Source organism: Oncorhynchus kisutch, linkage group LG9 (assembly GCF_002021735.2).
Source record: "Oncorhynchus kisutch isolate 150728-3 linkage group LG9, Okis_V2, whole genome shotgun sequence".
Classification (NCBI taxonomy): domain Eukaryota; kingdom Metazoa; phylum Chordata; class Actinopteri; order Salmoniformes; family Salmonidae; genus Oncorhynchus; species Oncorhynchus kisutch.
The window spans coordinates 21918171-21936050 of NC_034182.2; the positions used below are offsets into that span (position 1 = coordinate 21918171).

General features: G+C 41.8%; 1 protein-coding gene across 1 annotated transcript in view; it reads right to left on the bottom strand.

Moving 5' to 3' along the window:
* sh3tc1 (SH3 domain and tetratricopeptide repeats 1) overlaps positions 1-17880 on the bottom strand; it is a 29742-nt gene that overhangs the window by 8451 nt on the left and 3411 nt on the right. Inside the window, exons 2-14 of the mRNA XM_020491252.2 lie at positions 17005-17076; positions 15311-15441; positions 14645-14750; positions 14055-14198; positions 12427-12625; positions 7393-7469; positions 6898-7096; positions 6470-6600; positions 6303-6344; positions 4750-6129; positions 4528-4636; positions 4354-4414; positions 3806-3998 (exon numbers count right to left, since the gene is read on the bottom strand). Of these exons, the coding sequence (XP_020346841.1) occupies positions 3806-3998; positions 4354-4414; positions 4528-4636; positions 4750-6129; positions 6303-6344; positions 6470-6600; positions 6898-7096; positions 7393-7469; positions 12427-12625; positions 14055-14198; positions 14645-14750; positions 15311-15441; positions 17005-17076 (2844 nt within the window). The remainder of the gene's footprint in view (positions 1-3805; positions 3999-4353; positions 4415-4527; positions 4637-4749; positions 6130-6302; positions 6345-6469; positions 6601-6897; positions 7097-7392; positions 7470-12426; positions 12626-14054; positions 14199-14644; positions 14751-15310; positions 15442-17004; positions 17077-17880) is intronic.

Consider the following 17880-nt stretch of genomic DNA (forward strand, 5'->3'; position numbering starts at 1 on the left):
TCAGCCTGTAGTGTCTGCAGCCTGTAGTTTTCCACCTTAATTTTGAGTGTGACTCCAAATCCAGACCTCCATGGGTTGATCAATTTAATTTCCATTGATCATTTTTGTGTGATTTTGTTGTCAGCACATTCAACTATGTAAAGAAAAAAGTATTTAATAAGAATATTTCATTCATTCAGATCTAGGATGTGTTATTTTAGTGTTCCCTTTATTTTTTTGAGCAGTGTAGTACTCACAACTACTTAATGTTTCTCAATGATTTCTTTATTCAGACGAAGGGTACTGCCATGGGATCCCCTATTGCTCCTAACTATGCTAATTTGTATGTGGGTTACATGGAGAAACAGTACATTTTCAATCCTCTCAAAAATGTTTTCTTGCCCAACTTTATTATTTGGAAATGATACATTGATGATTGTTTTGTTGTATGGTGGAGTGATGCACAACAGCCCTAGGCATTCCATGCTTTTCTTAACTCTTGTTCTGAGCACCTGAGATTTACTATGCAATCTGACACACAAATCAGTTTCCTTGATCTTACGATTTTGTGTGGGGATAATGTTCTATATATTTACAGGAAACCTACTGATCGAGACAGTTTTTTGGAGGGCTGATAGTTGTCCGCTTCCCAAGAAAAACAGTTTCCCCTTCAGCCAATTCTGTCGAATCAAAAGAATTTGCAAAAAAACTATCAGATTTCAACAGCAATGGTCAGATTAATACTGCCACTGGGAAATTCAAAACAAATCGATACATTATCTTTTTCAAGGACAGTCTCGCAAAAAGCATTCTACCTACCTGCTATGCTCTGAACAAATTAAGGGAATCGTCCACAAACATTGGCACATTCGAAGATCCGATGACAGTATCAGTAATATGTTTTCGGACCCTCCCGTGGATGTATTCTCGCGGGGCAGAAATCTCAGAGATCAATTGGTAAACTCTGATTTCCCGGCCAGAAATATCCCTGTACGTCTATTTGCGCCTCTACCGGATGGAAACTAAACTCAGCATAAAAAGAAACGTCCCTTTTTCAGGACCCTGTCTTTCAAAGATTATTCGTAAAAATCCATATAACTTCACAATCTTCATTGTGAAGTGTTTAAACTCTGTTTCCCATGCTTGTTCAATGAACCGTAAACAATTAATGAACGTGCACCTGTGGAATGTCGTTAAGACACTAACAGCTTACAGATGGTAGGCAATTAAGGTCACAGTTATGAAAACTTAGGACACTAAAAAGGCCTTTCTACGGACTCTGAAAAACACAAAAAGAAAGATGCCCAGGGTCCCTGCTCATCTGCGTGAAGATGTCTTAGGCATGCTGCAAGGAGGCATGAGGACTGCAGATGTGGCCAGGGCAATAAATTGCAATGTCCGTACTGTGAGACACCTAAAACAGCACTACAGGAAGACAGGACGGACAGCTGATCGTCCTTGCAGTGGCAGACCACATGTAACAACACCTGCGCAGGATAGGTACATCCAAACATCACACCTGCGGGACAGGTACAGGATGGCAACAACAACTGCCCGAGTTTTACAAGGAACGCACAATCCATTCATCAGTGCTCAGACTGTCTGCAATAGGCTGAGAGAGCCTGGACTGAGGGCTTGTAGGCCTGTTGTAAGGCAGGTCCTCGCCAGACATCACTGGCAACAATGTCGCCTATGGGCACAAACCCACCGTCGCTGGACCAGCCAGGACTGGCAAAAAGTGCTCTTCACTGACGAGTCACGGTTTTGTCTCACCATGGGGGGATGGTCGGATTTGCGTTTATCGTCAAAGGAATGAGCGTTACACAGAGGCCTGCACTCTGGAGCGGGATCGATTTGGAGGTGGACGGTCAGGAATGTCGGTGTTCTGCTATGGCCAGCGAAGAGCCCGGTTCTCAATTCCATTAAGCACGTCTGGGACCTGTTGGATCGGAGGGTGAGGGCTAGGACAATTCCCCCCATAAATGCCCGGGAACTTGCATGTGCCTTGGTGGAAGAGTGGGGTAACATCTCACAGCAATAACTGGCAAATCTGGTGCAGTCCATGAGTAGGGGATGCACTGCAATACTTAATGCAGCTGGTGGCCACACCAGATACGGACTGTTACTTTTGATTTTGAACCCCCTATGTTCAGGGACACATTATTGCATTTCTGTTAGTCACATGTCTGTGGAACTTGTTCAGTTTATGTCTCAGTTGTTGAATCTTGTTATGTTCACACAAGTATTTACACATGTTAAGTTTGCTGAAAATAAACGCAGTTGACAGTGAGAGGACTTTTTTGTTGTTGCTGAGTTTACAAGTGTAATGGCTGCTCTCAATCCAATGGCACAGATCCTTCAAACACCCCCAAACAGGGAAACCGTTATTTATCTTATAACTTGTCCTTGTGGTAAAACATTATGTGGGTAAAACAAAGCGCAAATTAAAACTACGAATCTCTGAGCATCGTAGCACCATTAGGTGCAAAAACATTACTTACCCAGTTGGGGCCCACTAGTTGGATGCGAACCACTCGATTTCGTCCCGACATTATATCGGCATCGAATATGTCACCCTCCCTAGGAGAGGGGGGTGACCTCAAAAATGTATTGTTAAAACGAGAGAGGCTATGTGGATCTCTGCTGGGAAAGTTAAATGAAAGTTACATTTAGAAATGTTTTTACATTTGATTTAAATACCCTTTGATCTGCAGTGTTTGTCATTGTACCCTGACGAAGACAGCTTGTCTGTCGAAATGTTGGTTATTAGGTTATTCAATTCGGGGGGACCAATTGTTTGTTAAAATCAATTTGCATGGGGATTCTCGAGTGGCACAGCAGTCTAAGGCACTGAATCGCAGTGCTTGAGGTGTCACTACAGACCTGGGTTCAATCCCAGGCTGTGTCACAGCTGGCCATGAATGGGAAACCCATGAGGCGGTGCGCATTTGGCCCAGCATCGTTAGGGTTAGGGGAGGGTTTGGCTGGCCGGGATATCCTTGTCGCTTCGCACTCTAGCGACACCTGTGGCGGGCCGGGCACATGCACCCTGACACGTCGCCAGGTGTGCAGTGTTTGGCACGCGGCTGTACTTTGCCCCTCCCCCCTTGTCCTAGAGTGTGCGACTCTGCTACCCAGCACCTCACCTAAACAGATGTGCGTGTCTTTCGCCTGCAGACTCCAATGATTCCCACAGTTGTGTCAAGTTGGCTCGATGTCATTTGGGCGGTGGACCATTCTTGATACACAAGGGGAACTGTTGACCTTGAAAAACCCAGTAGCGTTGCAGTTATTGACACAAAACGGAGCGCCTGGCACACATTACCATACCCCGTTCAAAGGCACTTAAATATGTTGTCTTGCCAATTCACCCTCTGAATGGCACACTTGTCTCAATTGCCTATTTTAACTTGTCTCCTCCCCTTCAGCTACACGGATTGAAGTGGATTTAACAAGTGACATCAATAAGGGATCATAGCTTTCACTTGGATTCACCTGGTCAGTCTATGTCATGGATAGAGCAGGTGTTCATAATGTTTTGTACACTCAGTGTATATGTGACCAAAAGTGATTTAAACCTCTCCTGCAGGCCACAGGACTGTTAGCCTGCTAAGCCCGAGTGGTTAATGGATACGGACTCAAAACATATTTGGGGATGAAATGATGAATCAGGAATCTTGTATGTGGAATTCATTTCACGTGTGTGTGTGTGTGTGTGTGTGTGTGTGTGTGTGTGTGTGTGTGTGTGTGTGTGTGTGTAAGTTGACCATTTCTATGCGTAACACACTTACACTGAGAAAAGGAGGTAAGCAGCAAAAACACTTACTGTCTAAATGGTTTGACTTAATGGCCATCAGCAGAGCCCACTCAAAGTAGATCTTCCCTCTTTCCAGGAATCTCTGGTTCACACAGTGTTGTCCCAGCTCCAGCAGCACTGTTATAAAGTTCACCTCATGCTCCTCTCCACCCAGCTCTGAGAACAGCTCCACGGCTTCCGTGAGATGCCTCTCCGCCAGACCCTTGAATTTTATTTTGGGTGAAATAATATATACAGTGGGGAGAACAAGTATTTGATACACTGCCGATTTTGCAGGTTTTCCTACTCACAAAGCATGTAGAGGTCTGTAATTTTTATCATAGGTACACTTCAATTGTGAGAGACGGAATCTAAAACAAAAATCCAGAAAATCACATTGTATTATTTTTAAGTAATTCTGTGTACATCTAGCAAGATGTGGATTTGATCCTAGAGGATATCACTAGAAAACATACATGAAAAAATGTATTTCCAAAGTGTTCCTTGATGGTAAAACAAACCATGTCGAATGTAAAAGACAAGAAGAAGTTGCAAAACCAAAACATTTACAACCCTACCTTAGCCCCAGCCTTCAGACTCAGCAACCCCAGGTTAGCCTGCGCGACCGCCCAGTTGGCCCTGAGAGAAGGGTTTATTTCACAATAAGGAAACATTATATAGCATCATTAGCAGTGAATGATGATCTATTTGATACAATGTACAAATTTAAAACACACAAGAATGATCATTACCTGTCCTCAAACTCCTCACACACATAAATGGCCGCCTGGTAGCTTTCTGCCGCCCTCCGCAGGTCTCCCGTGCATCGAAGGGCCACACCCCTCATGTTGTGGACCAATCCTTAATGATTCAATTCATCAATCTTAATTTTTTCAATTGGGAAATTTGACAAACAGCCAGTGTACAAACATACAGCAGATATAAACATAAGAAAAACAGCAACGAGATCAGACCTTCCTGTGGAGTAGTGCAGTGTTCTGGCATGGAGGCTAGCACTGAGTCTAGAACATCTAGTGATACCTCCGGTTGGCTGTCACAGATGTGCAGCCAGGCTAGCCACACGAGGGCGCTGATGCGTTCAGGGCTGTTAGTGGCGCCCGATGATGATGACGGCCCGCAATGATTGTCTATGAGAGTGTGCATGGAGCGCACCGCGCGTCCTAATTTCCCGTGTTTCTGAAACAGTTGGGATAGACAGAGTGTGAGTGCCTGGCTTAGAGTGTGGTCACCATTGCCACCGACTCCAGCTAATTCCCCAGTGAAAGAGAGCGACCGGCTCAGATACAGAGCCACTTGAGCTGGAATGGTGTCTTCCTGCTTCCGGATCCCATAGAGTCTGGTTGTGTTCTCCAGAACTAGCCCCATTCCATTCAGACAATCGGCTAGCCTAGCGGACGGATGCATTGTGGCTCTCCTGGCTGAGCTGACACAGAGATGGGGGAGGGAGAGCTGGCTGTACAGTCTCCCCAGGCTCAGGTAGCCGTGACTGGGCCTGATGCTCCGGACACCTGCTGGCTCTGCCGAGAGAACCAGAAGTCTCTCCAAGAACGGGACAGCATCCGCCCCCTCGCCTCGCCTCCAGTGGAGCTTTGCTAGAAGGAAACAAGCACGTGCTTCAGCCATCTTGTTATGAGCGAGAACCGCTTTCTTCAGGATGAACTTGAGAACTTCAGAGTCTTTTTCTACAGTAGAGGCGCAGTCAGGGATACCCATAAGCAATGCAGCAATCCGCTCTGACAAAGCAAAGTACTTCTCTGTGTTTTTTTGCATGAGATAGATCACAGCTAGGTTTACGTAGATGTTAGCTAGCATTAGCATATCCGTGAATCCATCTCGAGGGATGCTGAGGGCCTCCTCGAAGTAGACTCGAGCTTGGGAGAATTTTGAACTTCCCGCGCAGAGTTTCCCCAAAAGCAAACAGAGGCGGCTCTGCGACCAATGGAGACGCTTCTTCCTGGCCGTTTCCCTGGCTATGCCTAAGTATGCCACCAATTCGTCAATGTCGTCCGAGTGGCCGTTGAAAGTGGCAAGGAGCAGTTCTGGGGTTTGTCCGTAGAGGGTGCCAAAATCTGGCTTGTAGTCAGAGCCGCCCAGAAAGGATAGAAGAGGAAGGAGTTTCTCTTGGTTGGTGATGGTGCCTTCCTCTACTGGGTGGACGGTGAAGTGAGGCCCACTGGGTAATGTAGTCTTAGAGGACACACTGTGGTCCTCCAGAGATCCGTTTGTCATCCCAGTCGCACAAGGCACTTTCTCCTTCTTTTCTTGTAGAATCTCTTCTATCTTCCTCTTCAGTTCTGCTTGTTGGTGAGCATCCATGTTTCCTTGGGAACCATCTGTAAGACATTAGATGAAGATGACTATTTATGATATGGTGGACATGTGGGTGGAGCCAGAATAAGTTCATTATTTGAATATTGTTTTATGTTGAGAAGAAAAACAATATAATACTCAAACCCAACCGTCCAGACTGTGCTAATTGTACAAAGCAAACAATAAATACACCTACTTTGAGTTGGTTCCTTTGGAGAATCTGGTTGATCAATCAGATCTGGAATAAAAGGGATAATTCATGAATCAATATCAAAACTGACCTTCTTTTCACAGTATGGCAGTCGTAGAGAGCTGTTCATCACGAACAAAATGCGCTTGCACATTTCTCAATTTCTGTCTCACCAAGTTTGTAGACGGATCCAACATCATTCTGGGAGATTTTCTTCAGCAAGGCAATAGTTTCTTCTTTGATCTGCTCTTCTTTCAGGTAAAAAAATAACCTTTCTTCTTGGTCTAGGAATATGTCCGCCGACCTAAAAGGGGATTGATGAAGCAAACAAAGGTAGAATAATAACACATTTTAAAAGGAACGCGAGGACCTTCTATGTGTGTTTGAACATCTAATTCACCATGGCTCTGAAAGCATTGTCCAAAGTCTATGTATATTTACTGCATACACTAGAATGGCTGATATCATAGAGCTGCATAGTTGCAGGGAAACATCATGACGCAGTTCATCAAAATATAACTCATCAGAAGGATACACTTACAAAGGATATCGGCTGATTGATTGAATGATCGATTGATAGAACTCAGGGAGATACACTTACTCACAAAGGGTATCATCAGCTGGCTTGACCAGTGTTGTCATCACCAGTCCCACCTCTCCTGTCCTCTCCAGCCTGCCAGTGAACCAATCGAAGCAAGACACCAACAGGCCCACAATGAGGATGTGATCACCCTGCTCCAGGCTCAGCTCATCTGGTCCTCCTGCGTCATACTCCACAGTGGCAATGCAGGAGCCTGTGGCTAGCATGGGGAGAGGAGGATACAGAGAGGGAAGGATGGAATTAGAATTTTAGGGTTGGTTTAGAATCCCCTCCCCACCCCCCCCACCCCTAGTGGGTTTAGTGGGTTTAGAATTCCCCCAATAATTCAAATTCTACGGGAAAGAGACCGGACGGAGGAGACCTTAGAACTAAGGTATGTCTAGGAAATTATCCTACGGGTGGGAGACTGGGAAGTCAATGAAGAATACTACAGAACTAGATTACATTGATTTACTGTGTAGAAATCTGTACAGTGATGGAATCTGAACTGCTTACCAAACTGGTAGAGGAAGTCACATGCTGGCTTGCCACTACCAACTAAGATGTTCTCCGCACAGGATTTCAAGAACCATCTTTAAGGAGGGAAACAATGTCAAGTTCATTTCCAAAATGCTATATATCAATTTTCAGAAATGTTGGTAAATTAGCTTTTATTGTTTAATAAATGTAGGAACGATATTGGTGTGTTTTTTCTAGCTAATCGATCTATCTAATCTAATCATGGCATTGGGTTGTTCAAAGACAGACATGTATTAGATTTTAAACAATCACGATGGTTTCATTTCAGAAAGACATAAACAAATCTATTTAAAAAAATACTACATATCCGCCTCCCTCCTAGAGAAATAAGCAGTGCTGCTAGGTTTAACACAGTCAAATGTAACAATTCACTTTTTCTTTTATAAAGAACTGTACAAATGTCACATCAATATTATTATTATTATTATTTTTTTTTAAGAATTAAATTATAGGAGGTTGGTGGCACCTGAATTGGGGAGGATGGGCTCATGGTAATCGCCAGAGCGGCATAGGTGGAATGGTATCAAATACATCAAACACGTGGTTTCCATGTATTTGATGCCATTCCATCGGCTACGTTTCAGCCATTAGTATGAGACATCCTCCCCTCAGCAGTCCCCACTGAATTAAATACAGTAATATGAGATCTGTATTTAAAACATTTACATTTAACACTTTAGCAAGTGTTCTTTTTTTTTTAAAAGTAGGCAAGTAAGTTAAGAACAAATTCTTATTTACAATGACCCTAACCCAGACAACTCTGGGCCAATTGTGTGCCACCCTATGGGACTCCTAATAACGGCCGGTTGTGATACAGCCTGGAATTGAACAAGGGTCTGTAGTGACATCTTTAACACTGAGATGCAGTGCCTTAGTCTGCTGCGCCACTCGAGTGACCAGAGTGACTTATTGTTAGTGCATTCATCTTAAGATATCTAGGTGAGACAACCACATATCACAGTCAAATGGAAAGGATACGAGCATTCTATTCCAGCTATACAATGGATATATACAGTTGAAGTCAGAAGTTTACATACACCTTAGCCAAATACATTTAAACTCAGTTTTCACAATTCCTGACATTTAATCCTAGTACAAATTCCCTGTCTTAGGTCAGTTAGGATCACCACTTTATTTTAAGAATCTGAAATGTCTGAATAATAGTAGAGAGAATGGTTTATTTCAGCTTTTATTTCTATCATTACATTCCCAACAGAAGTTTGCATACACTCAATTAGTATTTGGTAGCATTGCCTTTACATTGTTTAACTTGGGTCAAATGTTTTGGGTAGCCTTCCACAAGCTTCCCACAATAAGTTGGGTGAATTTTGGCCCATTCCTCCTGACAGAGCTGGAGTAGCTGAGTCAGGTTTGTAGGCCTCCTTGCTCGAACACGCTTTTCAATTCTGCCCAGAAATGTTCTATGGGATTGAGGTCAGGGCTTTGTGATGGCCACTCCAATACCTTGACTTTGTTGTTCTTAAGCCATTTTGCCACAACTTTGGAAGTATGCTTGGGGTCATTGTACATTTGGAAGACACATTTGTGACCAAGCTTTAACTTCCTGACTGATGTCTTGAGATGTTGCTTCAATATATCCACATAATTTTCCACCCTCATGATGCCATCTATTTTGTGAAGTGCACCAATCCCTCCTGCAGCAAAGCACCCCCACAACATGATGCTGCCATCCCCGTGCTTCACGGTTGGGATGGTGTTCTTTGGCTTGCAAGCCTCCCCCTTTTTACTCCAAACATAAAGATGGTCATTATGGCCGAACAGTTCTATTTTTGTTTCATCAGACCAGATGACATTTCTCCAAAAGTACAATCTTTGTCCCCATGTGCAGTTACAAACCGTAGTCTGGCTTTTTTATGGCGGTTTTGGAGCAGTGCCTTCTTCCTTGCTGAGCGGCCTTTCAGGTTATGTTGACTCGTTTTACTGTGGAAATAGATACCAGCATCTTTCCAAGGTCCTTTGCTGTTGTTCTGGGATTGATTTGCACTTTTCGCACCAAAGTATGTTCATCTCTTGGAAACAGAATGCGTTTTCTTCCTGAGCGTAATGACGGCTGCGTGGTCCCATGGTGTTTATACTTGCGTACTATTGTTTGTACAGATGAACGTGGTACCTTCAGGAGTTTGGAAATTGCTCCCAAGGACGAACCAGACTTGTGAAGGTCTACCATTTTTTCTGAGGTCTTGGCTGATTTCTTTTGATTTTCCCATGATGTCAATCAAAGAGACACTGAGTTTGAAGGTAGGCCTTGAAATACAGGTACACCTCCAATTGACTCAAATTATGTCAATTAGCCTATCAGAAGCATATAAAGCTATGACATTATTTTCTGGAATTTTCCAAGCTGTTTAAAGGCACAGTCAACTTAGTGTATGTAAACTTCTGACCCACTGGAATTGTGCTACTGTGAATCATAAGTGAAATAATCTGTTCTTAAACAATTGTTGGAAAAATTACTTGTCATGCGCAAAGTAGATGTCCTAACCGACTTGCCAAAACTATAGTTTGTTAACAAGACATTTGTGGAGTGGTTGAAAAGCAAGTTTTAATGACTCCAACCTTAGTGTATGTAAACTTCCAACTTCAACTGTAGTGTTTTGCAAAGAAACACATTTTAAGACACATCTGAGAACAGTAATATTATACACACATGTGAAGATACCCATAAGAAATAATTTCTGATGAAAAAACACAATGTGAAAAATTGGTGGATATAACATTTTGGAAATAAACTATTAATTAATACAGTATCAGTCAAAAGTTTGAACACACCTGCTCATACAAGGGTTTTTCTTTGTTTTTACTATGTCCTACATTGTAGAATAATAGTGAAGACATCAAAACAATGATGAAATAACACCTATGGAATCAAGTGTTCAACAATTGAAAATATATTTTATATTTGAGATTCTTCAAAGTAGCCACCCTCTGCTTTGATGACAGCTTTACACACTCTTGGCATTCTCTCAACCAGCTTCATGAGGTAGTCACCTGTAATGCATTTCAATTAACAGGTGTGCCTTGTTGAAAGTTCATTTGTGGAATTTCTTTGAGCCAAGACAAGGTAGGGGTGGTATACAGAAGATAGCCCTATTTGGGAAAAGACCAATTCCATAATATGGCAAGAACAGCTCCAATAAACAAAGAGAAACAACAGTCCATCATTACTTTAAGACACGAAGGTCAGTCAATCCGGAAAATGTTAAGAACTTTAAAAAAGTTTCTTCAAGTGCAGTGGCATAAACCATCAAGCGCAATAATAAAACTGGCTCTTATGAGGACCGCTACAGGAAAGGAAGACCCAGAGTTACCTCTGCTTCACAGGATAAGTTCATTAGAGTTACCAACCTCAGAAATTGCAGCCCAAATACAAATTCACAGAGTTCAAGTAACAGACACAACTCAACATCAACTGTTCAGAGGAGACTGCGTGAACCAGGCCTTCATTGTTGAATTGCTGCAGAGAAATTACTATCACTACCAATAAGAAGAAGAGACTTGCTTGGGCCAATAAATACAAGTAATGAACATTACCATCGGTCTAATGAACATTAGACCGATGGAAATCTGTCTTTGGTCTGATTTTTGGTTCGAACCGCCGTGTCTTTGTGAGACGCAGAGTAGGTGAACGGTTGATCTCCGCATGTGTAGTTCCCACCATGAAGCATGGAGGAGGTGGTGTGAGGGTGCTTATCTGGTGACACGTTCTGATTTATTTAGAATTCAAGGCACACTTGACCAGCATGGCTACCACAGCATTCTGGAGCGAAACGCCATCCCATCTGGGTTGCGCTTAATGGGACTATCATTTGTTTTTCAACAGGACAATGGCCAGTGGTGGAAAAAGTACTCAAATGTCATACTTGAGTAAAATAAAAGATACCTTAATAGAAAATGTGAAAGTCACCCAGTAAAATACTACTTGAGTAAAAGTCTTAAAAGTGTTTGATTTATAATTTTTTTTCAATTTAAAGTTTTATTAAATTCTTGTTTTTCAATCAACCCACAAGGTGTTTGGTTTTAAATATACTTAATTATCAAAAGTAAATGTAATTACTAAATATACTTTGGTATCAAACGTAAAATAATAATTAATTTCAAATTCCTTAAATTATGCAAACCAGATTACACAATTTTATTGTGTTTTCTAAATGTATGGATAGCCAGGGACACACTCCAACACTTAGACATTAATTTACAAGCGAACAATGTGTTTAGTGAGTCCTCCAGATCAGAGGCAGTAGGGATAACCAGGGATGTTTTATTGATAAGTGCCGGAATTTGACAATTTTCCTGTCAAAATGTAACGAGTACTTTTGGGAGTCAGGGAAATGTATGGAGTAAAAAGTACATTATTTTAAAGAATGTAGTGCAGTAAAAGTTGTCAAAAATATAAATAGTAATGTAAAGTACTGATACCTCAAAAAACGACTTAAGTAGTACTTTAAAGTATTTTTTACTTGAGTACTTTACACCACTGACAATGACCCAACACACCTCCAGGCTGTGTAAGGGCTATTTGACCAAGAAGGAGAGTGATAGAGTGCTTGCATCAGATGACCTGTCCTCCACAATCACCTAACCTCAACCAATTGAGATGGTTTGGGATGAGTTGGACCGCAGAGAGAAGGAAAAGCAGCCAACAAGTAGTCAGTGTATGTTGGAACTCCTTCAAGACTGTTGGAAAAGCATTCCAGGTGAAGCTGGTTGAGAGAATGCCAAGAGTGTGCAAAGCTGTCATCAAGGCAAAGGGTGTCTACTTTGAAGAATCTAAAATATGTCTGGATTTATTTAACACTTTTTTGGTTACTACATGATTCCATGTGTTATTTCATAGTTTTGATGTCTTCACTATTAATTCTACAATGTATAAAATAGTAAAAATATAGAAAAATCTTTGAATGAGTAGATGTGTCTAAACTTTTGACTGGTACTGTATATATATTTATATTGCAGAATATTAACAGTGGTGAAATTATATATTTTACTGACTGGTGGAAGGGTATGACGGGCTCCAGGGCTGGTTTGGGCTTGGTCCCCCGGGCCCCATCCCCCAGGGACAGTACAGTCCACCCCGACCCCAAGAACGGGGGCTCGAACAGGGCTATGTCCCCCTGCTCCAGGTAGAGGTCACTACCAGAGGTGGAGCTGTCAAACATCTGGGTGGAACTGCAGCTGGCGAAGAAGGAACCTAAGAGAGGGGAAGAGATTTGGTAATATTTTATTTGAAGAGCTTCTAGGAATGTATAACATTGTACCTAATATCTGATAAAATCCCAGCTAGCAAATTTTGTTCCATGGAAGTTGTGGGTGTAACGGCGTTCTTCGTTTGTTGAAAGAGAGTCGGACCGAAATGCAGCGTGGTGGTTACTCATGTTCTTTAATGAAGAAAAAGTGACGATACATGAAATAACTTAATAAATACAAAACAACAAACGGAACGTGAAACCTAATTACAGCCTATCTGGTGAAACTACACAGAGACAGGAACAATCACCCACGAAATACAAAGCGAACTCAGGCTACCTAAATACGGTTCCCAATCAGAGGCAACGAGAAGCACCTGACTGCTGATTGAGAACCGCCTCAGGCAGCCAAGCCTATACAACACCCCTAATCAGCCGCGATCCCAAATACTACAAACCCCAATACGAAACACAACACACAAACCCATGTCACACCCTGGCCTGAACAAATAATTAAAGAAAACACAAAATACTAAGACCAAGGCGTGACAGTGGGAATGTACGTTTTTGGTGTCCCATTGGTTCTGGGAACAAAGTAATATGTTTCCTGACCGGTTGTCACGATCGTTATATAAATAATCGGACCAAGGCGCAGCGTGAGTAGAGTCCCCCCCCCCCCGAGTTTTGTTGATGCGGGGAATTATCTTAGAACGTCCTTTGAACGTTACTAATATTTTCTTGTGTTTTTTTATGGAAAGTTTTCTTAATGTTCTGAGAACATGAGTTTAAATAGAACCATGAGGAAAACTGCAACAAACGTTATGCTGAAGTACTGACATTCCAACAAAAGAACGTTGTTTCTTAACATTCTCTGAACATTCTGAGAACATGACTTTAAATAGAGACATGAGGAAAACCTGCAGAAAACATGATGCTGAAGTATTGAAATTCCAACAGAAGAATATTGTTTCTTAACTTCCTCTGAACGTTCTGAGAACATGACTTTGAATAGAACCATGAGGAAACCTGTAGAAAACGTTATGAATAAGTACTGAAATTCCCACCTAAGAAACATATGGTCCTCAGCTGGGTATCTTGCACCATTCCCAGAACATTGTGGGGAGGTTGTATGCAAAATAACCATAGGACAACCACGCTCTCAGAAACATATGGTTTTCAGAACGTTATACGCTAGTTGGGATAACTGTACCATCTTATAACACTATAAGATTCTTTTTTTGAGGATTTGGCATGATTGGACTAGGGATCGAAGTCCCAACCTTCCAATCTTAGGTCGGACACTCTAACCATAAGGCCACTGAGTTGGGCAACAACAATGCACATTGCAAACATAGAAAAAAGCTGTCAGTCAGATATCTTCATGTTAAAAGTAACAGCAACATTTTAGGAATGAGTTGAGAGTTAGAGAGTTACCCTCTTGCATGAGAATGCCTTTGTACATTAGGTTGAGAGTGTCCTCTTGGATAGAGATCTCTATGCCCACGTTCTTCTGGTCCATAGAGCTCAACCAGAAATCCTGGTCTAGGAGCAGGTTCTCCATGCACTGACCCAGAAAGCCTGGGGAACAGAGGTCAGAGGTTAGAGCGCAATAGGTCAAAGATCAGCCAGAAGTCCTGGTCCAGCAGCAGGTTCTCCATACACTGGCCTAGGAAGCCTGGACAACAGAGTTCAGCAGGTCAAGTTAGTGAGGAAACTGTAATTTAAAGTCCCACTCCAGTTGGTATTTACCTAGTATTTGTTAAGAAATTATGTAGCTAGTACTTTCATGTTCAAAGAAAATATAACCCGTTTGATTCGAACATCTAATTAATCAAATTCTAATGCATTTATAAAGCCCTTTATCATCAGCAGAGGTCACAAAGTGCTATACGGAAACCCAGCCTAAAACCCCACACAGCAAGGAATGCAGATGTAGAAGCACGGTGGCCAAGTTTCCTCTTATCCCATACAAACAGAGCGTGTTGTTCTGTAGTTTCCCTTATCTGTGTGTTTATAAGACATACCCATTGTGTAATATGTGGTGAACTTCCATATCTCTTCGAATGTTTTGAATGCGACGAATATAACGTTTTCTTCACTGTTGATGGTGACCAGCCTGGCAGAGAGTTCCTTAAGAACAGGAGAGGAGAACAGAGGGGAAGTTGTACATGAGATGTTGAGTCAATTAAACCTGTTTGGTCAATATGAAGCAATGTAATCTGTGAGTAAGATACGTATTGGTATTCAATGTGAACAATCACAAACTGATAACAAAACCATCTAAAGGGATACTTTGGGATTTGGGCAATATATCTACTTCCCCAGAATCAGATTAACTCGTGGATACTATTTTTATGTCTCTGTGTCCAGTATAGAGGTAGATTTGCAAGCCAATGCTAACTAGTGTTAGCACAATGACTGGAGGTCTATGTAGCGGCAAAGCAGGTTAAAACAAATCTGCAAAAATGGCACCACCATACATAAGGCATTCCTTCCATTCAATCTATCTTTACACACTTGCGATAATTCCACAAAAGCTGTGACAAAGCATGTTGACCAAGTGGGGTGTGACTGAGAACAGTATCATAGCGAATGCGGTTTAGCTGTACATATAGATGACTCTTGAAAAAAACATATTGCCTCAACAAGACTTACCTGGATACATAAAGGTTGAACGAAGAGGGTCATACCGTAAAGAGAGCGTTGACCTCCGCGCTGTCGGCCTCCAGAAGGCAGAGTTTCCCCCGCAGCACTTCCTGAGACCCCTCGTCTGCAGGGTGCCTGTCGGGCCCCTCCACGATGGCCAGCAACATGGGTAGAGCTGGAACACAACGTGACAGGAACACAATATGATACAACAACATGTAGGCAGGAAGCCTGTCCGGCCCCTCAACCATGGCCAGCAGCATGGGCGACTCTACAACAATATGATACATCTAAAATGGCACCCTATTCTTTATACAGTATAGTGCACTATGTTGACCAAGACCCATAGTGTGTGTGACCGTGTGTGTGTCAATCTGCTCCTTTGCGATGGAGTACTTGAGTACATTGAGTACTTAAAAATACAATTCGTTATAATACACTCCAATCAATATCTGTCTCTAAATCTCCATTATAGTCTATGACAAGCTGAGTATGAGCAATTCTTCTCTAGTTAATGTTTTGTAGGAAAGAAGTGTTGACAGAGATACTCAGGTGACTCAATAATAAAGCAAGAATATTGCATTTTAAAACACCATGCTGAGGTAATTAACTTCCTCATCACACAATTATAGCCAATTATATAACATCCAAAGGTAGGTCAGAAGTTTAGGTTAAGATTTGCCATAGTTAAAGACAAAAAGCAACTAGAAACTCTCAGAAATAATGTCAATATGCTGACCGGTATAGTACTAATACTTTATCCTCAAGTTTGCTTTACTTCCTATTTCTTTATTAACTGAGGGCTATTTTGGAGCCTACCATATGACTAGTCTGGTGACATTTTGACTGACTGACAGTGTGACTGACCTACAGAGATTAATCAATGACTTCAAAGAGTCTTTCTCAGGCTCTCTCAGGTCCAAGGTGTAAGATAGTTAAAGTTCACTGTCAACCACATGATTTACCATAAGGAGAAGTGAATTCCTAGCCTGGTCCCAGATCTGTTTGTTCTGTCTTGCCAACTCCTATGGTCACTGTGATGCTAAATGTAACAATGACCATAAGAGTTGGCAAAACAGTTCAACAGATCTGGGACCAGAAAAACAAAATTCAATGTCACCTCGCCTGCCCTAAATTAATTTGAGGGTTTTTAACGATAATAAGTCTACAGTGGTAGTGTGGATCAAACTACTAGAGCAGAAGGCAGAAGGTAACCAACTGAACCCAAAACACTGTTTGTGGTTCTCAACCCCTGCTATTGATATCCTGATATTGGAAAAATCAGTCTGCATGAACTATGAAATATCATGATGGTTCGTAGCAGAATGTCAGTCAAAACCCACAGTTAAATAACAGAGCTCATTAGAGAGAGAGAGAGAGAGAGAGAGAGAGAGAGAGAGAGAGAGAGAGAGAGAGAGAGAGAGAGATGAACCATAACTACTACAACTGCCGAAGCCAAACCCCCAAACTCTCTCCACTCCTCATTAGAATACTGTGGTTGGAACTTTTGTAAAATTCCATTCCATTCAATTTCATGAAAGTTCCACATTGAGAATGAAGTGTCTGATATACATGCATGAGAAGATGGAATTGACCCCTTTAACTGGTGTCAAATGTCTGGGTCCATCCACAAAGCATCTCAGAGTAGAAGTGCAGATCTGAGATCCGTTTAGCTTTTTTAGATCGTAATTAATTACATGGACAGGTGGGACCTGATCCTAGATCAGTTAAATGTTACCTGTTGGGAAGCTGTCTTCAGACGTTGACATGGTTCCCCTTACACTGCCAGCTTCTCTGGAGAATGACCTCTCTGTAATAAACAGGTGCCTTGGTTATGAATAGAGAGACACAACATATTATACGCCTTGTCATAAGACATTTTAATGGGTCATACATGCTTAGAACAAGTCATAACTCTTTGTACTGGGATGCTTTTTAAGTTAAGTGGTAACCACGTATTACCAACAATTGAAGACAGAATTTATACTATTGTGATAAATATACAAAAAAATGTTTAACTGGGTGATTCGAGCCATGAATGCTGATTGGCTGACAAATGTGTTATATTAGACCTTATATCATATCAACATTTATTTTTACTGCTCTAATTACGTTGGTAACCAGTTTATAATAGCAATAAGGCACGAGGGGATGTGGTATATGGCCAAAATACCACGGCTAAGGGATATTCTTATGCACGACAACGCAGAGGGCCAGGATACAGCCCTTAGCTGTGGTACAGTATATAGGCCATATGCCACAAACTCCCGATGTGCCTTATTGCTATTATAAACTGGTTACCAACGTAGAATGCCAGATTGTAAAAAAAAAAAAAGGTAACAAATCAAACTTTCTATAACTTTGTATTACTTCATTGTTCATTTTGGTGAGTCAGAGGGTGACATGTCTTTCATGTTGTTTATTATGACAAGTGCAGGAAAGAGAGACAGAGAGAGAAAGAGAGAGAGAGAGAGAGCGAGAGAACAGGAGGCATCTGCCAAGCTCTGATTTCATAGTGTCCCCATCTAAACAGGAAGAATAGAAAGGGAGGGGAAGGGGAACAAAACAGACCACCATAGACCTTTAAATCATCAAGTTGTCAAATAATTCAATC